The following is a 25,486-nucleotide window of genomic DNA, read 5'->3' on the forward strand; positions in this document are numbered from 1 at the left end:
GACAGAAAAACAGCTTCTATCTCAAGGTCATCAGACTGTTCAATTCTGTTAAATAGCCATAACTAGCACATTAGAGGCTGCTGACCTATATACATAGACTTGGAATCACTGGCCACTTTAATAATGGAACACTAGTCACTTTAATAATGTTTACATATTTTGCATTACTCATCTCATATATACTGTATGTATGTACTGTATTCTATCCTATTCTACTGTATCTTAGTCTATTCCGCTCTGACATTGCTCGCCCAATATTTAAATACCCTTAATTCCATTCCTTTACTTTAGATGTGTGTATTGTTGTGAAATTGTTAGATATTACTGTTAGATATTACTGCACTGTTAGAGCTAGAGACACAGTAATTTCGCTACATCCGCAATAACATCTGCTAAACACGTGTGACAAATACAATTTGATTTGACACATTTATTCCACTCAGCTATTAGCTTAGCATAAAAAGTGTGTAAACAGTATACAGGCCGCAAAAATCCTCAAACATAATCCGAGTCTTCTGTACTTTTTACATTTAACAGCTCAAATGGAAATCATTATGGAGTAGCTGAGACAGAGGACGTGGAGAAATAATCCATCCATGTGTACCCGATCCTCTGGGAAGTGAAAAGTGCAAGCCACACCAAAGTCAATAGACTGCTGAGTTGTTGTCTGGCACATAAATAACATGGACCTGAAAGGGCGTCTGACAGTGACATTGAAAGGTCTGCTGTGGTGATGACTAGCACATCTGATGCCATATTTCAAATGACACAGCACACTATCAGATGAGGTACTACTTATGTTTCAATGAAAAGCTCTATCCCACACGCCACGCTATGAAAAGCCTTGCCAAAAGAGGTCCCCGTTTCACCAGAGATCTGATTCAAGCGTTCAGAATTAAAGCTTATTGACACTCTTTGCAGCTACAGTAACTTGATCAGACACACTTTCATTAGCAAGGGCAATTCCACAGTAACGGAATGACGCTGAGACTCAGATATTTTACTTTAAAATGTATGCCACAACAAAACCAATGATTGTAAAGTTAAACCAACCATACAACTATATGCATAAGCCCTACTGTCACGACTTCTACCGAAGGTATCTCCTCTCCCTGTTCAGGCGGCGCTCGGCGGTTTACTAGCCGCCACCAATCCCTTTTTCCTTTTCTGTTTGTTTTGTCTGTGATCCTTTCACACCTGGTTTCATTTGTGTTTAATTCTGTGTTGTATAAGGGTAACCTGTTGCCGGTCTTAGTTCGTGCGGGATTAGACTTGTGGTTATTGTTGCTCATTCGTATTTGAATGTTTTCACAGTTATGCACATGTATTTAGTGTCGGTACTGTGTTTTGTTCCTCCGTGCGGTTGCACGAGTTTCTGAGTATGTGGAGCATAGTTTTGTGATTTTTGTCTGTACCGTTTTGTATTTGTGGACTATATTATTAAATTACGCTTCAGATATGGAGTCAGCAGGAGCGGACGCACTCCCAGTGTCCATGGAGGAGCGCGTTCAACACCACACAGCAGTGTTACACCGGCTGGGTACCGCAATGGATCAGGTGATGGCAACGATGGAAAGATGGGAGAGAGGTGGCCTTCCCACGCCTCCATCAGCCACAACCCAACCAGTACCACTACCCTCTCCTTCATTGCCTGGGCCCAGTGGGATTCAACTCGCACTCCGGAGGGAGTACGATGGGACGGCGGCCGGGTGCCAGGGGTTCTTACTCCAGATGGACTTATACCTGGCAACCGTTCATCCGGCTCCTTTGGGAGGTGAGAGCGTGAACGCCCTTGTCTCCTGCCTCTCAGGTAAAGCCCTGGAGTGTGCCAACGCGGTATGGAACGATCCTGACTCGGCGAGGGACCACTACCCAGAGTTCACCCGCCGCTTTCGGGCCTTGTTCGATCACCCACCTGAGGGCCGAGCGGCGGGTGAACGGCTGTTCCATCTGAGGCAGGAGAAGAGGAGTGCTCAGGACTTTGCTCTAGAGTTCCGGACCTTGGCCGCTGGTGTGGGATGAAACGACAGGGCCTTGATTGATCACTATAGGTGCAGTTTGCATGAGGACGTCCGTAGGGAGCTGGCCTGTAGAGACACCACCCTCTTCTTGGACCAGCTGATTGACATGTCCATTCGGTTGGACAACTTGCTGGCGGCCCGCGGACGTCCAGATCGAGTTCTATTAGTTCCATCCCCCAGTTCCTCCACTCCAACGCCCATGGAGCTAGGAGGTGCTGCAGCGAGGGCGACCGGAGGAGGGGGCCTTTCCTGTGCCAGCTGTGGTTGCAGAGGGCACACTGCTGACCGGTGCTGGGGGGGCCCTCCAGGGAGTCGAGATACCAGGCCGAGTACTGCTCGGACACTTCAGGTGAGTCGGCACCAAGCTCACCCAGAGCCCCCTGTTGGTCACATGTATGTATTGATTGGTTTTCCTGAATTTTCCCCTCCTTCCTGGCAAAAGGCGCTAGTAGATTCAAGCGAGGCGGGGAATTTTATTGACCGTGGTTTAGCGCATAGGTTAGGGATCCCCCTTGTTCAGCTTGACAAACCCTTCCCAGTGCATGCCTTAGATAGCCGACCATTAGAGTCAGGGCTAATCAGGGAGGCTACGGCTCCACTGGTCATGGTCACGCAGGAGGGTCATGAGGAGAGAATTAGTCTCTTCCTCATTGATTCTTCTGCATTTCCTGTGGTGCTGGGGATCCCCTGGTTGGCCCGTCACAACCCCAGGATTTCGTGGCAACAGAGGGCTCTAAAGGGGTGGTCAGAGGAGTGCTCAGGCAGGTGTGTAGGAGTTTCCATCGGTGCTACGATGGTGGAGAGTCCAGACCAAGTCTCCACTGTGCGCATTCCCTCAGAATATGCTGATTTGGCTACCGCCGTCTGTAAAAAGAGGGCGACCCAATTACAAACTCCTCGACGAGGGGATTGTGCGATAAATCTCCTGGTAGGCGCTACACTTCCCAGGAATCACGTGTATCCCCTGTCACAGGATGAGACGGTGGCTATGGAGACATACATATCTGAATCTCTGGGGCAGGGGTACATTCGGCCCTCCATCTCACCTGCCTCCTTGAGTTTCTTTTTTGTGAAGAAAAAGGAGGGAGGGCCGCGTCCGTGCATTGACTATAGAGATCTAAAATTCATCATGGTGGGGTATAGTTACCCCGCTATCTCTCATTGCCACGGTGATTGAGTCATTTCACGGAGCACGTTTTTTCACAAAACTGGATCTCAGGAGTGCATATAACTTGGTGCATATCCGGAAGAGAAATGAGTGGAAGACAGCGTTTAGTACCACATCTGGCCATTATGAGTACCCCGTCATGCCGTACGGGTTGAAGAATGCTCCAGCAGTCTTCCAATCTTTTGTAGACGAGATTCTCCGGGACCTGCACGGGCAGGGTGTGGTTGTTTACATCGATTATAGTCTGGTCTATTCCGCTACACGCGCATGTGTCTCTGGTGCGCAGGGTACTTGGGCGACTGTTGGAGCATGACCTGTATATCAAGGCTGAGAAATGCTTGTTCTTCCAACAGGCCGTCTCCTTCCTTGGGTATCTCATTTCCACATCGGGGTTGGTGATGGAGTGTGACCGCATTGCAGCCGTGCGTAATTGGCCGACTCCAACCACGGTAAAAGAGGTGCAGCGGTTCTTAGGGTTTGCCAACTACTACTGGAGGTTTATCCGGGGTTTTGAGCAGGTGGCTGCTCCCATTACGTCACTGCTGAAGGGGGGGCCGGTGCATCTGGGGTTGTCGGCTGAGGCGGACAGGGCTTTTGGTCGCCTGAAGGCTCTTTTTACCTCGGCTCCCTTGCTGGCGCATCAGAACCCCTCTTTTGCAGTGCTCTCACAGCGCCTGGGTACGCCACCGAAGCTCCGCCCCTGTGCTTTCTTTTCTCAGAAGCCCAGCTCGGCGGAGCGAAACTATGACGTGGGGGATCGGGAGCTGCTGGCTGTTGTCAGGGCCCTGAAGGTGTGTAGACATTGAGGGGGCTCAACACCCTTTTCTCACCTGGACTGACCACCGGAATCTACAGTACATTCGGGCAGCAAAGAGACTGACCACTCGTCAGGCAAGGTGGGCCATTTTTTTCACCCGATTTAGGTTTACCATCTCCTATAGACCAGGCTCCCAGAACACTAAGGCAGACGCACTGTCCCGACTAGATGACACGGAGGAGCGGATCCTGCACCCATCCTCCCGGCTTCTTGTCTAGCGGCATCTGTGAGGTGGGAGGTGGACGCAGACATCGAGCGAGCATTGCGTGTTGAGCCTACGCCACCACAGTGTCCAGCTGGATGGGTGTAAGTTCCGCTGGAGGTAAGAGACAGGCTAATTTGGTGGGCTCACACGTCCCCCTCCTCTGGTCACCCGGGGATCGGTAGGACGGTGTGATGTCTTAGTGGGAAGTACTGGTGGTCCACCCTAGCCAAGGACGTGAGGGTTTATATGGCCTCCTGCTCGGTGTGTGCTCAGTGCAAGGCTCCTAGGCACCTGCCCAGAGGGAAGTTACCCCTTCCCGTTCCACAGCGGCCTTCGTCTCGCCTGTCGGTTGACTTCTTGACCGATCTGCCACCGTCACAGGGCAACACCACGATCCTGGTCGTTGTGGATTGGTTTTCTAAGTCTTGTCATCTCCTCCCTTTGCCCGGTCTCCCTACGACCCTACAGACGGCGGAGGCCCTGTTTACTCACATCTTCCGGCACTACGGGGTGCCTGAGGACATTGTTTCTGATCGGGGTCCCCAGTTCACGTCCAGGGTGTGGAAGGCATTCATGGAACGTTTGGGGGTCTCGGTCAGCCTTACTTCAGGTTTTCACCCTGAGAGTAATGGGCAGGTGGAGAGAGTGAACCAGGATGGTGGGTAGGTTTCTGCGGTCGTATTGCCAGGGGAGTACATCCCCTGGGCAGAGATGGCCCAGAACTCACTCCGCCACTCTTCTACGAACCTGTCGCCCTTCCAATGTGTGTTGGGCTATCAGCCGGTTCTGGCACCATGGCATCAGAGACAAACCGAGGCTCCTGTGGTGGACGATTGGGTGAGACGCTCAAGGGAGACCTGGGAGGCCGCCCACGGGTACCTTAAACAGGGCGAAGGGTGGCAGAAGACAAGTGCTGACCGCCACCGCAGCGAGGCCTCGGTGTTCGCACCGGGGGACCGGGTCTGGCGAAACCTGCCCCTCCACCTGCCCTGCCGGAAGCTGGGTCTGCGGTTTGTGGTGCCGTTTAAAGTCCTGAGGAGAATAAACGAGGTGTGTTATAGGTTACAGCTCCCCCTTATTATCGTATTAACCCCTCGTTTCATGTGTCTCTCCTCAGGCCGGTGGTGGCTGGTCCGCTTCAAGAAGATGAGGTGCGGGAGGTCCTTCCCCTGGACATCGGGGGGGCCGGCGTATGCAGTTCGGTCCATACTGGACTCGAGGCGTCGGGTGGGGGGCCTTCAGTACCTCGTGGATTAGGAGGGGTACGGTCCGAAGGAGAGATGCTGGGTGCCGGTGGAGGACATACTGGATCCACTTATGCTAAGAGAGTTTCACCGCCTCCATCCGGATCGCTCTGCGCCTCGTCCTCCGGGTCGTCCTCGAGGCCGGCGTCGGCGCGCTGCGGGAGCTGCTGTCACGACTTCTACCGAAGGTATCTCCTCTCCCTGTTCAGGCGGCGCTCGGCGGTTTACTAGCCGCCACCAATCCCTTTTTCCTCTTCTGTTTGTTTTGTCTGTGATCCTTTCACACCTGGTTTCATTTGTGTTTAATTCTGTGTTGTATAAGGGTAACCTGTTGCCTGTCTTAGTTCGTGCGGGATTAGACTTGTGGTTTTTGTTGCTCGTTCGTATTTTGATGTTTTCACAGTTACGCACCTGTATTTAGTGTCGGTACTGTGTTTTGTTCCTCTAGACATGATCGACTCAGCTGTACCTAATAGCTGTATGTCAGGAGTTTCTGAGTATGTGGAGCGTAGTTGGAGCGTATGTTGGGGATTTTTGTCTCTACCGTTTTGTATTGGTGGACTATATTATTAAATTACGCTTCTTAGACATACCTGCTCTCCTGCGCCTGACTCCTACACCTCTCACCGAGAAGCACATCATAACAACTACTTTTAACAATTTCCACACACACACACACACAAAAAAAAAACATTTACTGAAATAACAGTGCAGATGCTAAATTCGGTAACAGAATTAGGGGTAAAGTAAAAAAAAAAATGAACAGTTGGTGAAAAAGTCATAGAGAGAACGTGTGACGATGTGGACTGCAGCCAGCTAGCACCTTCACTTGGGCTTCTAGTTCTCAAACACGTAATTCTCCTCTAGGCCTATATCCACCAGTAAGATTGTTAAATAAAGGTCATAAATACATATTGAAACCACTCATATTAGCCTACAATGTCCTTTCTGATTCCGTTTCATTCACGCATATTAATCAATGGACCTTATATTGGAATACATGTTATGCCCACCTGTGTGGTATTGTTGTGACATTGACTGCCATTGCCTTACATGCTGAAGAAGGGTTCATACCTGAAACGTTTGGGCAGCAATAAAAATATGTCAATTTCAGTTTCTTGACTAGAGTGCTGTCCTATTTCGGTCACACCCTGATCTGTTTCACTTTGTGCTTGTCTCCACCCCCTCCCGGTGTCGCCCATCTTCCCCAGCTTATTTATACCGGAGTTCTCTGTTGCCAGTTTGTCTCTTCAAGCATACTTGCATGTTTTTTTGCTGTGCTCTTGTTTTGTTTTGTTGTTTTTTAGCCCTCCCGGTTCCGACCTTTTCTGCTTGTTCTGACACTTAGCCCGGCTGCCTGACCATTCATCCTGCCCTGACCTCGAGCCTGCCTGCCGCCCTGTACCTTTCGGACTCTGGCATTCTGCCTGTCCTCGACCTGCCTATTGCCTGCCCCATAATAAATATCAGAGACTCGAACCATCTGTCTCCTGTGTGTCACATATGCTCTCTCTCTTTCAGGTGCTCTAGGTTGTCATCATGCTCCTGCGCCTCAGCCAGTTTGATAGGTTCCCACACGGTAACCGGTCAGCTCCTGATCCCCTGGATCATCATCATGGTCGGAGACCCGCGCGTTGGGTTTATGTAACCATTGTTACGCGCATTTGCACATCATTTTTAAAATTTATTTTACCTTTATTTAACCAGGCAAGTCAGTTAAGAACAAATTCTTATTTTCAATGACGGCCTGGGAACAGTGGGTTAACTGCCTGTTCAGGGGCAGAACGACAGACCTTGTCAGCTCGGGGGTTTGAACTCGCAACCTTCCGGTTACTAGTCCAACACTCTAACCACTAGGCTACCCTGGACTCCATCACCTCCTGGACTCACTCACCTGGACTCCATCACCTCCTTGATTCCCTGCCCTATATATGTCACTCCCTTTGGTTTTTTCCACAGTCGTCATTGTTTCTGTTCCTGTTTCATGTCGGTGCGCTGCTTGTGTTTTTTGTTTTGTTCATTTATTTATTAAAAGTATTCACTCCCTGAACTTGCTTCCCGACTCTTAGCGTACATCGTTACACTGTGTCTGCATCTGGGTCTCACCCTGTCTTTATAATTTATGTTTTTTGGAATACATGTTAAGGCCTCATGACCAAACTCTTTGACAAAGTGCAATTGATAAATGGAAAAAAGGGATGACTGTCTCTTGACACTGAGTCTGTTTTTCCTGAATGGAAGAACAATGTGGGAAACATACTGTACGTTTAATAGAGAGCTTTCAAGCATCACAAACAAACATCCTTTTCCTGAAAGGAGGACTATTTCCACACAAAAAGGGCTCCAACAGTCCACTTGCGTCATAACCTTTTGACATCCTGTACGCCACTAAATATCTGGGATAGGAACCTGGAGGGGAAGGGGATTATAAGGGGATTGTGGGAAATGGAACACTAGGGCCTAGGAAACAAACGTTGTCTCAATTTACTCCCATTCTCTCTGGTTCCTTTCTCAGAATAACCTAGATAACTTAATAATAACTATGTTGTTAGAGTTATCTGCTCCGATCACATGACATACAGCTATTAGGTACAGCTGAGTAGACCATGTCTACAGTAAAGACAGATATTCGCTTATCTGACATATGACAACAGTATCATGTAACACCATGCAGAACACCATAAGAATATATCATAACAACTACCAGTATGTTCAATTACTGTAAACAAGATATCCAACATAATGTAGGTTCACTGAGAACAAAATACTGCATATCTTCAACCCAGATCTTCATAACACAACAGTTGAATGCCCCAAGGGTATAGGCTAATTATTGAGTGTTAAGCTCAATTCACACACTACAGAGACGGAGGGCACGGAGCGTAGCATAGCATTGCAATGTTGTTTTTCATCACAAAAGGGGCGACTCCTTGTAATACGCTCCTTTGAGGTCGCTTCGGACTGCGTATTTGATTTTGGACACTGACATTTTTTGTATTTTGTGTTGGATCATAACATTCGGTTTCGAAAGTGAACGCAGTAATGCGTTTGGTTGGTGGATGTGCATAGCTGTACTGAGAATGAAGCAGCCATGGCAGGTAGCTCAGATGGGAGTAAGTCTGACATGGATGATGGAAGTAGGATCAGTGATGAATCTATCTACACAACTGTACAAGGAAAAAAAATGCATTTTAAGGTTATAGTTTATTGAGATGCATGAATACACCACGCCAAAGACAGTCCTGAAGAGGGCACGACAAAACCTATTCCCGCTCAGGAGACTGAAAATATTTGGCATGGGTCAGATCATGCCTCAGATCCTCAAAAGGGTCTACAACTGCACCATCAAGAGCATCGTGATGGGTTGCATCACAGCCTGGTATGGCAACTGCTCGGCCTCCGACCACAAGGCACTACAGAGTGTAGTACGTACGGCCCTGTACATCACTGGGGCCAAGCTTCCTGCCATCCAGGACCTCTATACCAGGCGGTGTTAGAGGAAGGCCCTAAAAATTGTTCAAGACTCCAGCCACCCTAGTAATAGACTGTTCTCTCTGCTACTGCATGGCAAACGGTACCGGAGCGCCAAGTCTAGTTCCAAGAGGCTTATAAACAGCTTCTATCCCCAAGCCATAAGACTCCTGAACATCTAATCAAATGGCCATCCAGACTATTTGCATTGCCCCCCCCCCCCACCATCAGGAGTTACAGAAACTGGCAGCAGTGTCCAGAAAAGGCCATCTATGACATAGTGCCATGGGTGGTATTCCTTCTGATAAATGTCTCCCGTTTGTTTGGGACATGATGTATATGATATGATGTGATATGATATGATATGATATGATATGATATGATGTATATGACATGATGTATACTGAACAAAAATATAAACGCAACTGAGTTACGGTTCATAGAAGGAAATCAGTCAATTGAAATATATTCATTAGGCCCTAATCTATGGATTTCACATGACTGGGCAGGGGCGCAGCCATGGGTGGGCTTTGGAACCAGGCCTAACCAATCAGAATACGTTTTTCCACACAAAAGGGCTTTATTACAGACAGAAATACTCCTGAGCATCCCCACTCCATTTGTTCTCGAGTGAGACAGAGCACCCTACCCCTCAAAAGCTTTTTTCTTATTTACACTTTAGGTGGTGGGTAATTTACTGGGGTTATTTTGCATGTTTTTTTTATATTTACTTATTTTCTCATTCACATGTTAAGGTGTTAGGTAATTTATTGCTGTTTACTTTGTGTTTTTTTCTCTTATTTCCCCTTTCATCATACTTTTCACCTGTGTATTACATTGTGTTTTATATTGGACCATTTTCCTCCTGATATTTCCGCTTATGATTGTAAAAAAAAATCTAAAAGGTCTGCAAATGTCTTTGTCTGGTTATTTGAACTTGTAGCAGAACATATTACTGTTCTGAATCAGTCACTCAGTAAACTTGAACTGCTTTGTACATGAGCTGTGTACAGTTTAAGTCAGAAGTTACCATACACTTAGGTTGGAGTCATTAAAACTCGTTTTCCAACCACTCCACAAATTTCTTGTTAACAAACTATAGTTTTGGGAGTTGGTTAGGACATCTACTTTGTGCATGACACAAGTATTTTTTCCAACAATTGTTTACACAGAGATTATATCACTTATAATTCACTGTATCACAATTCCAGTGGGTCAGAAGTTTACATACACTAAGTTGACTGTGCCTTTAAACAGCTTGGAAAATTCCAGAAAATTATGTCATGGCTTTATAAGCTTCTGATAGGCTAATTGAAATCATTTGAGTCAATTGGAGGTGTACCTGTGGATGTATTTCAAGGCCTACCGTCTAACTCAGTGCCTCTTTGCTTGACATCATGGGAAAATTCAAAGAAAACAGCCCAAAATAGTCTGGTTCATCCTTAGCAATTTCCAATCACCTGAAGGTACCACCCATGTTCATCTGTACAAACAATAGCACGCAAGTAATAACACCAGGGGACCATGCAGCCGTCATACCGCTCAGGAAGGAGACACGTTCTGTCTCCTAGAGATGGACGTACCTAGGTGCAAAAAGTGCAAATCAATCCCAGAACAACAGCAAATTACCTTGTGAAGATGCTGGAGGAAACAAAAGTATCTATATTCACAGTAAAACATGTCCAATATCGACATAACCTGAAAGGCCGCTCAGCAAGGAAGAAGCCACTGCTCCAAAACCGTCATAAAAAAGCCAGACTACGGTTTGCAATTGCACATGGGGACAAAGATTGTACTTTTTTGGACAAATGCCCTCTGGTCTGATGAAACAAAAATAGAACTGTTTGTTTGGCCATAATGACCATTGTTGTGTTAGGAGGAAAAATGATTATGCTTGCAAGCTGAAGAACACCATCCCAAGCGTGAAGCACGGGGGTAGCATCATCATCTTGTGGGGGTGCTTTGCTGCAGGAGGGACTGGTGCACTTCACAAAATAGATGGCTTCATGAGGTATGAAAATTATGTGGATATATTGAAGCAACATTTCAAGACATCAGTCAGGAAGTTAAAGCTTGATCGCAAATGGGTCTTCCAAATGAACAATGACCCCAAGCATACTTCCAAAGTTATGGCAAAATGGCTTAAGGACAACAAAGTCAATGTATTGGAGTGGCCATCACAAAGCCCTGACCTCAATCATATAGATAATTTGTGGGCAGAACTGAAAAGGCATCTGAGAGCAAGGAGGCCTACAAACCTGACTCAGTTACACCAGCTCTGTCAGGAGGAATGGGCCAAAATTCACCCAACTTATTGTGGAAAGCTTGTGGAAGGCTACCTGAAACGTTTGACCCAAGTTAAACAATTTGAAGGCAATGCTACCAAATACTAATTGAGTGTATGTAAACTTCTGACCCACTTGGAATGTGATGAAATAAATAAACGCTGAAATAAATCATTGTCTCTACTATTATTCTGACATTTCACATTCTTAAAATAAAGTGGTGATCCTAAACTGACCTTAGACAGGGAATTTTTACTGGGATTAAATGTCAGGAATTGTTAAAAACAGAGTTTTTGGCTAGGTGTATGTAAACTTCCGACTTCAACTGTAGATGAGGTTCAAGTCTTGGGGGTCCTTATTGTCTACAGCTGGACAGTCATTCTCAACCATGTACCATAGCAGGAAGGTCTCCATTAAAAGGTCACTTCACATGACTATGTACAACCTTGTATTATGTTAATTAGGTAAATGGCTCCAGGGTCTAGCCTTATTGTCTACAGCTGAACAGCCATTCATTGAAAGGCCACTACACATAACACAAGGTTAGGTAAATTTCACAAGGGTCTAGCCTCCAAAAAATATATTACAAACTAAAACACAAGGATAAAGTAACTGTCATTATGGTAGACTATGTGATTTGTAAAGTGTGAATAAGTAAAACAGCCAAATCCAACTGCAAACCAAAGTGTGGAGCTCACAACATGACATATAAAACAGTAATCAACCAGAGGAAGAGAACATATGTGTACATGTTTTGCAAAACACACTCCAACATTTACTGTAGGGTGCCACGCGTGATCGCAGAATCCTAGAAAGACACTTGACCAGCTGGTGTGAGGAATTAGTTCTCTAGGTTGTTGCGCAAGTCTATAGCAACACTGGTTGCCCTGTCTGCCGACATGTTTCTTGGTAGCTGGTGTCCCCTTCTACCACCTGTCGCCACTCTCCTTGACCCAGTCGTTGTGGAGTGGTCAACAAACGTGGGGTGGATGTACAGTGTTGTCAGTGTCTGTAGTGTCTGTGGTGCAAAGGTAGTTGTGGAGGGCCATGCAGGCCTTCACAATGGCCTCAGCTTTCTCTGAGGCAAGCTCAAGAGCTTGTCCCAGGACCCTCCATATTCCAGCAAGGATCCCAAAACCATTCTCTGAAATTCGTCTGGTTCTTGAGTGGCGGTAGTTGTCGATCTTCTTGGCGTCATCAAGGCCTGAAGAAACTTTGAATAAAAGAAACATACTCCATTAGTATTGAACAGGAAGATGAAAGCTATCAAATGTGTACTGTAACAACTGTGTAGCCTATGCTTTGGACATACTGTAGGCCCCCATCCTCTTACTCTTTTCACATCATATGTATAGTCATATGTATTTAGTGTATCTTACCTGGTGTCATGTATTGTCATGTTGTGTCTTGTTTCTGTCCTTTCCTTTCACCCTGTCTCCCTCTGCTGGTCGTACTAGGTTACCGTTTCTGTCCCTCTTTCCCCCAGCTGTTCCTTGTCTTCTCTGACTACCTCATTCACCCCTTTTCCCACCTGTTCCCTTTTTCCCTCTGATTAGGTCCCTATATCTCTCTCTGTTTCTGCTCCTGTCTTTGTCGGATTCTTGTTTGTGTTGTTCATGCCTGAACCAGACTATCGTCATGTTTGCTGCAACCTTGTCCTGTCCTGTCGGAACCTGCCGGTCCATCTGAGCCTACGTTTTGTTTTGTTATTAAAGAAGCTCTGTTTACGTTAATTCGCTTTTGGGTCCTCATTCACGCACCGTAACAGAAGAATCCGACCAAGAATGGACCCAGCGACTTCGGATCCTCTCCACTCAGCCGTCGAGATCCAGGGAGCGATGCTAGGCAGACACGAGCAGGAATTGTCTGCTGCTCGACATGCCGTTGAGACCCTGGCCACCCAAGTCTCCAACCTCACAGAACAGGTTCACCATCTCCGCCTCGATCCACCGGCCACTTCCAGGGCTTTCGAATCTCCGGAGCCCAGAATCAATAACCCGCCGTGTTACTCTGGGGAGCCCACTGAATGCCGCTCGTTCCTCACCCAGTGTGATATTGTGTTTTCTCTCCAGCCCAACACTTACGCCAGGAGCACTGCTCGTGTCGCCTACGTCATATCTCTCCTTACTGGACGGGCTCGTGAGTGGGGCACAGCAATCTGGGAGGCAAGGGCTGAGTGTACTAACCAGTATCAGGACTTTAAGGAGGAGATGATACGGGTTTTTGATCGATCTGTTTTTGGGGAGGAGGCTTCCAGGGCCCTGTCTTCCCTATGTCAAGGTAATCGATCCATAACAGACTACTCTATTGAGTTTCGCACTCTTGCTGCCTCCAGTGGCTGGAACGAGCCGGCTTTGCTCGCTCGTTTTCTGGAGGGTCTCCGCGCAGAGGTAAAGGATGAGATTCTCTCCCGGGAGGTTCCTTCCAGCGTGGATTCCTTGATTGAACTCGCTATTCGCATTGAGCGACGGGTTGATCTTCGTCACCGAGCTCGTGGAAAGGAGCTCGCGTTCTCCGTTGCCCCCCTCTCCGCATCACTACCATCTTCCTCTGCCGGCTCGGGAGCTGAGCCTATGCAGCTGGGAGGTATCCGCATCTCGACTAAGGAGAGGGAACGGAGAATCACCAACCGCCTCTGTCTCTATTGCGGTTCTGCTGGTCATTTTGTCACTTCATGTCCAGTAAAAGCCAGAGCTCATCAGTAAGCGGAGGGCTACTGGTGAGCGCTACTACTCCTGTCTCTCCTTCAAGATCCTGCACTACCTTGTCGGTCCATCTACGCTGGACCGGTTCGTCAGCTTCCTGCAGTGCCTTAATAGACTCTGGGGCGGAGGGCTGTTTTATGGACGAGACCTGGGCTCGGGAACATGACATTCCTCTCAGACAGTTAAGGGAGCCCACGGCCTTGTTCGCCCTGGATGGTAGTCCTCTCCCCAGGATTCAGCGTGAGACGCTACCTTTAACCCTCACTGTTTCTGGTAATCATAGCGAAACCATTTCTTTTTTAATTTTTCGTTCACCTTTTACACCTGTTGTTTTGGGCCATCCCTGGCTAGTTTGTCATAATCCTTCCATTAATTGGTCTAGTAATTCTATCCTCTCCTGGAACGTCTCTTGTCATGTGAAATGTTTAATGTCTGCTATCCCTCCTGTTTCCTCTGTCTCTTCTTCACAGGAGGAGCCTGGTGATTTGACAGGGGTGCCGGAGGAATATCACGATCTGCGCACGGTGTTCAGTCGGTCCAGGGCCACCTCTCTTCCTCCACACCGGTCGTATGATTGTAGTATTGATCTCCTTCCGGGAACCACTCCCCCCCGGGGTAGACTATACTCTCTGTCGGCTCCCGAACGTAAGGCTCTCGAAGATTATTTGTCTGTAGCTCTTGACGCCGGTACCATAGTCCCCTCCTCCTCTCCCGCCGGAGCGGGGTTTTTTTTTGTCAAGAAGAAGGACGGGTCTCTGCGCCCCTGCATAGATTATCGAGGGCTGAATGACATAACAGTGAAGAATCGTTATCCGCTTCCTCTTATGTCTTCAGCCTTCGAGATCCTGCAGGGAGCCAGGTTTTTCACTAAGTTGGACCTTCGTAACGCTTACCATCTCGTGCGCATCAGGGAGGGGGACGAGTGGAAGACGGCGTTTAACACTCCGTTAGGGCACTTTGAATACCGGGTTCTTCCTTTCGGCCTCGCTAACGCTCCAGCTGTCTTTCAGGCATTAGTCAATGATGTCCTGAGAGACATGCTGAACATCTTTGTTTTCGTTTACCTTGACGATATCCTGATTTTTTCACCGTCACTCCAGATTCATGTTCAGCACGTTCGACGTGTCCTCCAGCGCCTTTTAGAGAATTGTCTTTTTGTGAAGGCTGAGAAGTGCACTTTTCATGCCTCCTCCGTCACATTTCTCGGTTCTGTTATTTCCGCTGAAGGCATTAAGATGGATCCCGCTAAGGTCCAAGCTGTCATTGATTGGCCCGCCCCTAAGTCACGCGTCGAGCTGCAGCGCTTTCTCGGCTTCGCGAACTTCTATCGTCGTTTCATCCGTAATTTCGGTCAGGTGGCAGCTCCTCTCACAGCCCTTACTTCTGTCAAGACGTGCTTTAAGTGGTCCGTTTCCGCCCAGGGAGCTTTTGATCTCCTCAAGAATCGTTTTACATCCGCTCCTATCCTTGTTACACCTGACGTCTCTAGACAGTTCGTTGTCGAGGTTGACGCGTCAGAGGTGGGCGTGGGAGCCATTCTTTCTCAGCGCTCCCTCTCTGACGACAAGGTCCACCCATGCGCGTATTTTTCTCATCGCCTGTCGCCGTCGGAACGTAACTATGATGTGGGGAACCGCGAACTGCTCGCCATCCGCTTAGCCCTAGGCGAATGGCGACAGTGGTTGGAGGGGGCGACCGTTCCTTTTGTCGTTTGGACTGACCATAGGAACCTTGAGTACATCCGTTCTGCCAAACGACTTAATGCGCGTCAGGCGCGTTGGGCGCTGTTTTTCGCTCGTTTCGAGTTCGTGATTTCTTATCGTCCGGGCTCTAAGAACACCAAGCCTGATGCTTTATCTCGTCTCTTCAGTTCTTCAGTAGCCTCCACTGACCCCGAGGGGATTCTCCCTGAGGGGCGTGTTGTCGGGTTGACTGTCTGGGGAATTGAGAGGCAGGTAAAGCAAGCGCTCACTCACACTCCGTCGCCGCGCGCTTGTCCTAGGAACCTTCTTTTCGTTCCCGTTCCTACTCGTCTGGCCGTTCTTCAGTGGGCTCACTCTGCCAAGTTAGCCGGCCACCCTGGCGTTCGGGGTACGCTTGCTTCCATTCGCCAGCGTTTTTGGTGGCCCACCCGGGAGCATGACACGCGTCGTTTCGTGGCTGCTTGTTCGGTCTGCGCGCAGACTAAGTCCGGTAACTCCCCTCCTGCCGGCCGTCTCAGGCCGCTTCCCATTCCCTCTCGACCGTGGTCTCACATCGCCTTAGATTTTGTCACCGGACTGCCTTCGTCAGCGGGGAAGACTGTTATTCTTACGGTTGTCGATAGGTTCTCTAAGGCGGCTCATTTCATTCCCCTTGCTAAGCTTCCTTCTGCTAAAGAGACGGCACAAATCATCATCGAGAATGTTTTCAGAATTCATGGCCTTCCGTCAGACGTCGTTTCGGACAGAGGTCCGCAATTCACGTCTCAATTTTGGAGGGAGTTTTGCCGTTTGATTGGGGCTTCCGTCAGTCTCTCTTCCGGCTTTCACCCCCAGTCTAACGGTCAAGCAGAACGGGCCAATCAGACTATTGGTCGCATCTTACGCAGTCTTTCTTTTCGCAACCCTGCGTCTTGGTCAGAACAGCTCCCCTGGGCAGAATACGCCCACAACTCGCTTCCTTCGTCTGCGACCGGGCTATCTCCTTTTCAGAGTAGCCTCGGGTACCAGCCTCCGCTGTTCTCATCTCAGTTCGCCGAGTCCAGCGTCCCCTCCGCTCAGGCTTTTGTCCAACGTTGCGAGCGCACCTGGAAGAGGGTCAGGTCTGCACTTTGCCGTTATAGGACGCAGACTGTGAGGGCTGCTAATAAGCGTAGAACTAAGAGTCCTAGATATTGTCGCGGTCAGAGAGTTTGGCTCTCCACTCAGAACCTTCCCCTTAAGACGGCTTCTCGCAAGTTGACCCCGCGGTTCATTGGTCCGTTCCGTATTTCTCGGGTCATTAATCCTGTCGCAGTTCGACTTCTTCTTCCGCGATACCTTCGTCGCGTCCACCCGGTCTTCCATGTCTCCTGTATCAAGCCCGTTCTTCGCGCCCCCGCTCGTCTTCCCCCCCCCCCCCCATCCTTGTCGAGGGCGCACCCATCTACAGGGTCCGTAGGATTTTGGACATGCGTCCTCGGGGCCGTGGTCACCAGTACCTCGTAGATTGGGAGGGGTACGGTCCTGAGGAGAGGAGTTGGGTTCCCTCTCGGGACGTGCTGGACCGTGCGCTGATCGAGGATTTCCTCCGTTGCCGCCAGGTTTCCTCCTCGAGTGCGCCAGGAGGCGCTCGGTGAGTGGGGGGGTACTGTCATGTATTGTCATGTTGTGTCTTGTTTCTGTCCTTTCCTTTCACCCTGTCTCCCTCTGCTGGTCGTACTAGGTTACCGTTTCTGTCCCTCTTTCCCCCAGCTGTTCCTTGTCTTCTCTGACTACCTCATTCACCCCTTTTCCCACCTGTTCCCTTTTTCCCTCTGATTAGGTCCCTATATCTCTCTCTGTTTCTGCTCCTGTCTTTGTCGGATTCTTGTTTGTGTTGTTCATGCCTGAACCAGACTATCGTCATGTTTGCTGCAACCTTGTCCTGTCCTGTCGGAACCTGCCGGTCCATCTGAGCCTACGTTTTGTTTTGTTATTAAAGAAGCTCTGTTTACGTTAATTCGCTTTTGGGTCCTCATTCACGCACCGTAACACCTGGATATGGTCGCATCAGGTTTGCCCTCAGAGGGAATGCCTCATCTACCACAAAGACATATGGGCTCTGTGTTTGGGTCCCCAGCAAGCACTCTGGTCTTGGTAGCGGCAGCTGGAATGCAATGAGTTGGGACTTTCTTTGTGAGAAGATTCCCACATCTCCCTTCCGACCATGTCGATCATGGTGAAGCGCTACCTTGCTTTGCAGACTGCCATAAGGACTATTGAGGAAAAGCTCTTGTCGTTGTAGTACTCGCTGCCCGAGTTCGCTGGAGCTCGCATCCGAATATGTTTTCCGTCGACAGCTCCTGCACAAAACGGATAATTCCAACGATCCCCAAACTCTCTGACGATTTCTGCCCATTTTTCCACGGAAGGATAAGCAACAAAATCCTCCTTCAGGACATACCAGATAGCCTGGCACACTTCCGTGAAGATGGTACAACCTGTAAAGATTCCTAGCTTATATCTTGCAGCAAGACACAGACAGCCATTCTGCAGCACTTACGGGGCAAGTTGTGAATTTCTCGTGTGAGATAAGGGGCAAGCCACTGAAGCAAGTTGTCAAATCTGGCAACCGACATCCGAAAGTATTGAAAAGGTCTTTCCTCGTCAATGTTTCACATAGGTTGGACAAGAGACATGTATTCTCCATCGTCCTCTCTTAGTAAGAGCAGTTCAACTCGCTGTTCAAGCTCTAGCAATTGCAATTCTTAGAGAGACATGTTTGCATGTAGCTAGCTAAATAGTATTCGTCAACAAAAAGGCATATAACACCGGATCCGGAAGTTTAAATGTTGTTGCTAGCTACAGTTAGAGTGCCTCGGACCCTCTTGCTTGGTAAGCTATTCTGGCTCCCCCTAGTGGATATACACTACACAAGGGCCCTCTTGCTTTGTAAGCTACTCTGGCTCCCCCTAGTGCACATACACCACACAAGGACCCTCTTGCTTGGTAAACTACTCTGGCTCCCCAAGCCCCCTAGTAGATATGTACTACACAAGACAGACTTCCTCTCTGGTTGGAACGCAACGACGATGTGGACAAAAGTGAGCGCTGCCCCCAAAAACCTGGTTCTGCCCTTACACATGCGTGCACGTCTATTGACAGAGTGGAGCTTGTAGCCACATTTAAGGAGCTTCAGGATGACTGTGTGTTGGCCAGCAGTGTCCTGTGAACAGGATTTCAACAGCCTCAGTAATCAATTTATGTTGAATGCCTTACTCTTATTTCTGTCTATGTACAGTCGTGGCCAAAAGTTTTGAGAATGACAAAAACATTCATTTCCAAAGTTTGCTGCCTCAGTGTCTTTAGATATTTTTGACAGAAGTTACTATGGAATACTGAAGTATGATTACAAGCATTTCATAAGTCTCAAAAGCTTTTATTGACAATTACATGACGTTGATGCAAAGAGTCAATATTTCCAGTGTTGACCCGTCTTTTTCAAGACCTCTGCAATCCACCCTGGCATGCTGTCAATTAACTTCTGGGCCACATCCTGACTGATGGCAGCCCATTCTTGCTTAATCAATGCTTGGAGTTTGTCAGAATTTGTGGGTTTTTGTTTGTCCACCTGCCTCTTGAGGATTGACCACAGGTTCTCAATGGGATTAAAGTCTGGGGAGTTTCCTGGCCATGGAACCAAAATATTGATGTTTTGTTCCCCGAGCCACTTAGTTATCACTTTTTCCTTATGGCAAGGTGCTCCATCATGCTGGAAAAGGCATTGTTCGTCACCAAACTGTTCCTGGATGGTTGGGAGAAGTTGCTCTCGGAGGATGTGTTGGTACCATTCTTTATTCATGGCTGTGTTCTTAGGCAAAATTGTGAGTGAGCCCACTCCCTTGGCTGAGAAGCTACCCCACACATGTACGGTCTCAGGATGCTTTACTGTTGGCATGACACAGGACTGATGGTAGCGCTCACCTTGTCTTCTCCGGACAAGCTTTCTTCCGGATGCCCCAAACAATAGGAAAGGGGATTTATCAGAGAATGACTTTACCCCAGTCCTCAGCAGTCCAATCCCTGTACCTTTTGCAGAATATCAGTCTGTCCCTGATGTTTTTCCTAGAGAGAAGCTCCAGCTTCTTTGTTGCCTTTCTTGACCCCAGGCCATCCTCCAAAAGTCTTCACCTCACTGTGCGTGCAGATGCACTCACACCTGCCTGCTGCCATTCCTGAGCAAGCTCTGTACTGGTGGTGCCCCAATCCCGCAGCTGAATCAACTTTAGGAGAAGGTCCTGGTGCTTGCTGGACTTTTTTGGGCGCCCTGAAGCCTTCTGAACAACAATTGAACCGCTCTCCTTGAAGTTCTTGATGATCCGATAAATAGTTGATTTAGGTGCAATCTTACTGGCAGCAATATCCTTGCCCGTGAAGCCCTTTTTGTGCAACGCAATGATGACGGCATGTGTTTCCTTGCAGGTAACCATGGTTGACAGAGGATGAACAATGATTCCAAGCACCACCCTCCTTTTGAAGCTTCCACTCTGTTATTCGAACTCAATCAGCATGACAGAGTGATTTCCAGCCTTGTCCTCGTCTACACTCACACCTGTGTTAACGAGAGAATCACTGACTTGATGTCAGCTGGTCCTTTTGTGGCAGGGCTGATATGCCGTGGAAATGTTTTTGGGGGATTCAGTTCATTTGCATGGCAAAGAGGGACTTTGCAATTAATTGCAATTCATCTGATCACTCTTCATAACATTCTGGAGTATATGCAAATTGCCATCATACAACCTAAGGCAGCAGACTTTGTGAAAATTTATATTTCTCAAAACGTTTGGCTATGACTGTAGGATAAGAACCTACAGTAAGTCAGTGCAGAGACAACATTTCTGACAGAAATAGATTGGAAGATCACATTGTAAACAAACAGTGTGGTTAGCCTGACTGTAACCACAGAGCCCCTCTGTCTTCTCTAGGAACACAGACACAGAAAAACAGATATGTCCAACAGATGGTAATCTCATCCTCATCCCAAGACTGAAATTGTCTGAAATTGTCTGATGTTTAATTGGCATGTCAATGGAGGTAGTTTTCAGAACAGGAAGCAAAGTTAAGTCAAAATAATTAGCATGTAGCCTACCGTGGTTCTGTAGCTCAATTGGCATCCTAAATTTCCAAAAAGGAAGTAGGCCCAACTCTTCCTCATTGATAAACACAATTATGAATGACAGGGATAACTGTCCTGTCTTGTCCAGACAAGCCACACACACTGCCTCAGACTCAGGCTCAGGCTCACTGAATGAAATCAACAGAGAATCAAATATGTTCGGCAATCCACATACTGGATTAGAAAGACAGGCTCGATTGCAACCAACAGGCAGAATTTTACACGCTCCTGCAAGGTTACTACTGCACTTCTTAAAACGAAAGATTACATGCACCTGCAGGGTAAACTAAGCATGATTGCAACAATAAGAGTAGAACATTAGTTTTCCATTCACACAATGTGTTTGGTAAATTGCTTCAGTTGCTGTGGTACATGAGGAAATACTTAATTTCAGTTGAATGGGATGATTGTCAAATAGATAAATCGCCCCTAGAATGCTCATAAAGTAGGACTAAATTGTTCTGATGATAATATTAACCAGAGAGCGAAATTGTCTTACATTATTTTTGGCTGCAATCAAGACTAAAAGACATCCCCGACATCTGCGTTAGGAATGGTAAATTCCTGGCTAATGTTGGTTGAAATTGAGATCAGCTTTGCGGGTGATTTTAGAGCATATTGATGGTTTAAGTAGAGATCAGCTGGCGATAATCTGGTGGCTTTCAATAGTTGCAATTGGCCCACAGGTTTTATGACTTTGGTGAAGTAAAGTTTTATGACAACACAAAAAAAGCACTTATGGACAGTATACAGTATTTAGTGCATTTCAGGGAGAGACCCATAATGTCAGTTAAAGAAAAACAATTCTGTGAAGCTTTACCCTGAGGCAGCCCATTTGGAAAAAAAAGTTGTTTATACTGGATGTATTTTGTGGAGACAGCACTGTGTAAAGGTACTGTTGGCGTGAGAACATAGAGGAGAGCACATGATGTAACACAGATAGAGCTGGTAATCTGGAACTGAGTGGAGCATTCCTACTGCTGACTACAGCCAATGTGACCATAGCCCATAGCCTTCCCTTACATGTATCCTGTGTGACTCATACTGTACTGCCTTTACAAACAGCAGTCAGAAAGGTTAAGAGCTCCACTCTCAGTGACACTGGAAATGTTAATCTGCAGCTAGATTTAAATGAAAGCACCATTTCTTAGTAGTAAAGAAAGGTTTGTGTTTGACTTTACTCAATTGGGCACTACAATTGCCAAACACCAAGTACTGTAAATCCCATAGCATTTTACTCCAAAAATGATCAAACACAAGCGCTAGTTCTACCTTCCTCGATTATCTTTTGTACTGCTCCTGACCTCTGACCCCTCCTTACCACTTTGTGAGGCCAATATTGTATTCTAATATCTCATATCCCCCCTCAGGCAGCAGTGGTGGCACCTGGAAGCTAAACTCACTTAACTGAACTGGCCAGAGGGAAAGTAACAAATCACTACTTGCTCAATCATAAAGTAGGATGGCCCTCTTTGACGTTGCGTAAAACGAAACACTGCCTTTAATTCATTTATAAAGCCCATAGAAGTACGGGTTACCATACCCGATCACAGGGATGGCTAACTCTGGAAATTCCATCTGTTGCTACAGACTTTTAGTCTCTTCCCACCCAATGTATGGAACAATCTTCAGAGTTCCCTACAACTGGATGTTCTGGTGCCTTTCGGGCAGTTCAGTGTTGATTGAGGACCTCTTTGTTGATGAATGTGATTGTTTTTCTTGAGTGTTTTATATTTGATATAATTTTATAACGTACTGTAAAATACTATATTAAATACTAAAATGTTATCCGCAAAAAAAACACTGTAGTAAATACTACAGGACTTTCACTAAGGACTTTAGTGATGTCTCTTGCACCGAGATGCAGTGCCTTAGACCTCTGCGCCACTCGGGAGAAGAGCAGAAGCTCTGAACTATCCGTTCAGACTCCAGACTCTTATCTTCCTATAGGTTATGGAAATGTGCTCTTTTACTATTGTCCAGTAGGTTTCCTCAAGGAGAAAGCCCCCACTTCTATGTCAAAGATGATAAAATAAAACACTATAGTAAATACTACAGTTATGTCCACAAAAACATAAAAAACTCTAGTATATACTATAGTATTTATCTATAGTAATACTAGAGTATTTATACTATAGTACAGTCATGTAAGCAAAACACTACAGTAAATACCACAGTCATGTCCCAAACACGACAGTAAATACTAAACACTACAGTAAATACTACAGTTTTTTTAATGTGGGAAGAGTTTGTTCAGAAAAACACAGGCAGACACCCACGCAAGCACAAACACATCCACACACTCCAACAAACAAACATCTGGGGTATATAATCCCCCCCCCCCCAAGTGAAAAAACACCTCAGAATCTGAGATTACTACGGTTTTACAAGAATGCCATGTGCAAATACTAAAATAGTTTCGTTACAGTAGTAAAGAGCAGACAGTCAGCCTGTGACATTTAAAAAAACTAACCCTAACCCACTCTCCCTTCCAACAAGAAGAGAACAGTGGAGCTCTACTGGTTTACAGCAAGTTAATACTTGACAGACAAGTGGCATTTTGGCAGTGACTTCCACTGTGGAATGTAAGGCTGAGAAACCTTGGAAGAGAACAGACTACTATCCATATAGATTTCACATTAAGAGGAAGAAAGATGTGTGAATGAGTGAGTGAAAGAGTGAGAGGTAGAAAGAGAGAGAGCGAAAGGCAAGGAAGATCTCAGAAAGCCCTCACTTGTTTTTGGTTCATTTCAGGAATTGATTTCTTGTCAAAATGACAAAAAGTTCAAAAGTTCGCTCTTGTCATAAAAGGTATGTTCGTCTCCTTAGGACAGAGAAAAATAAACAAACAAACAAAGCCATATATCATATCAGAATTCTGTAAGTCAAGGGCCAGTTAGATTTGGGACACAACATTGGGAGTCTGTGTATTGTTTGGACTCCCTGAGGAATGTTGTGTTCCAAAGCTAAGTTAAAGTCAACATGTTCAGCTGTTCTACAGATTCTACACTGCTTGTCTGAGCCTGTCCTGAAAACGTCAACATAGTGTGCCCTCACCTGAGTAGGGCCGTCGTGGAGAAACGTCTTCTTCATCTTCCTCACTAAACACACCTTCGAGAGTTGACTTCCCGGCCCCGCCATCCTCTACAGGAACCACAGTGAAGTTGGTGGGCATTTTATCCCCTCACCGCATTGGCTCTATTCTGAGAAAGTATACTACTCTAGTCCCTCTCACCTTTTCGAGGCACAGTTCGAAGTGCTATCTACTTCTGTCTCTCTCACCTATATTGCTTAGATTCTGTCCCCATGTGACCAGGCTCTCTCCAAATAAGGAGTGTTCTACAACTCCTCCCCCAGAGAAAGTCCTCCTTCCTTACTCCACTCAACCTCATCCCCATCTAGGCTATAGCACCTACAATAGACAAGACTCCTAATGTCACAGGGGGCACCTCTTCCTGAACAACTCTCCCTTTACTGAAAAAAGCCCTTTATTTGTAACTTACATTGTAGAACTATGGTACAGTGACACAGGATTTTGTCTTCCTTCCTATATTTTACCCCCCTTTGTAGGCCAGTAGACTACTACATATTAGCACTGGTAAACACAGTGTAGTTTCCTTTCACACAGAGCAAAGCCTGCTGGGTAATTCAGAGGTGTTGAATGCTAAACTGACCCTGCCAGTCGAGAGCGAGGGAGAGTGGCCCCCTGGGGTAAACGGCAATAAACACAAAAGGCCCTATAGGCAACACATGGAAATCACATCAGCCTGAGTGTGCCCCAGAGAAAACATATGGAACAATTGGAAAAGATAAGGATTTAAAAGACCAAAGGCTATTAATGACAATGAAGATTCTGGAAAAACCATACGAATAACATTAAATGCCACAAAATAGTAATAATCTCAAATCTACTACTGGGTGATTTAACTGAAATGTTAAAATACATCTTCCAGTAATCATTGCTGAGCCATTTTTTTGTTGAGACAATTTTTACATTCAGCATTACTCCATCAAGGGAAATATAGTATTCTTTCTAAGAAAGATATGTACATATATTTCAGGGTGTTATGCATCCCTGGAAATAATCAGAATTCATTTCAACATTACAGTTTTGAAAACATACTGTAGCTTGTCCTAAAAAAGTGTCCTCTAAGTTAAGCTAAGTTGAGCCACAGGACAGGGTAAGTTAAGCACCTACAAATTCATGTACTGAATTTTAATTTTTTACCAGGTAAGTTGACTGCAAACACATTCTCATTTACAGCAACAACCTGGGGAATAGTTACAGGGGAGAGGAGGGGGATGAATGAGCCAAATGTAAGCTGGGGATGATCAGGTGATCATGATAGCTTGGGAATTTAGCCAGGACACCAGGGTTAACACCCCTACTCTTACAATAAGTGGATATTTAGTGACCACGGAGAGTCAGGACACCCATTTAACATTCCGTCCATAAGATGGAACCCTACACAGGGTAGTGTCCCCAATCACTGCCCTGGGGTATTGGGATACTCTTAAAACCTTTTTTTTTTTAGACCTGTGAGAAGAGTGCCTACTGGCCCTCCAAGACCACTTCCAGCAGCATCTGGTCCCCCATCTAGGGACAAACCCTGCTTAGCTTCAGAAGCAAGCCACTAGTGGGATGCAGGGTGGTATGCTGCTGAATGAAATGTTACCACTATTTAAAACCAGGTCTATCTTTATTTCCCAAACACAATCATAATCACGTTTTG

At 46.7% G+C, this 25,486-nt stretch overlaps 1 protein-coding gene across 4 annotated transcripts in view; it reads right to left on the minus strand.

Moving 5' to 3' along the window:
* The window catches only part of LOC110530391 (solute carrier family 12 member 7), a 52,626-nt gene extending 28,563 nt beyond the window's left edge, over positions 1-24,063 (minus strand). Inside the window, exon 1 of one of the 4 annotated variants that reach the window (XM_021613399.3) lies at positions 23,811-24,063. In XM_021613399.3, the coding sequence (XP_021469074.2) occupies positions 23,811-23,928 (118 nt within the window). In that variant the 5' untranslated portion in view covers positions 23,929-24,063. The remainder of the gene's footprint in view (positions 1-23,810) is intronic. The other 3 variants (XM_021613395.3, XM_090182363.1, XM_021613396.3) reach the window with 3 other exon arrangements.
* Between the last annotated feature and the right edge of the window lie 1,423 nt (positions 24,064-25,486).

This window comes from Oncorhynchus mykiss, chromosome 8, assembly GCF_057628025.1.
Source record: "Oncorhynchus mykiss isolate SJ-2025 chromosome 8, ASM5762802v1, whole genome shotgun sequence".
In the NCBI taxonomy this organism is placed as follows: Eukaryota; Metazoa; Chordata; class Actinopteri; order Salmoniformes; family Salmonidae; genus Oncorhynchus; species Oncorhynchus mykiss.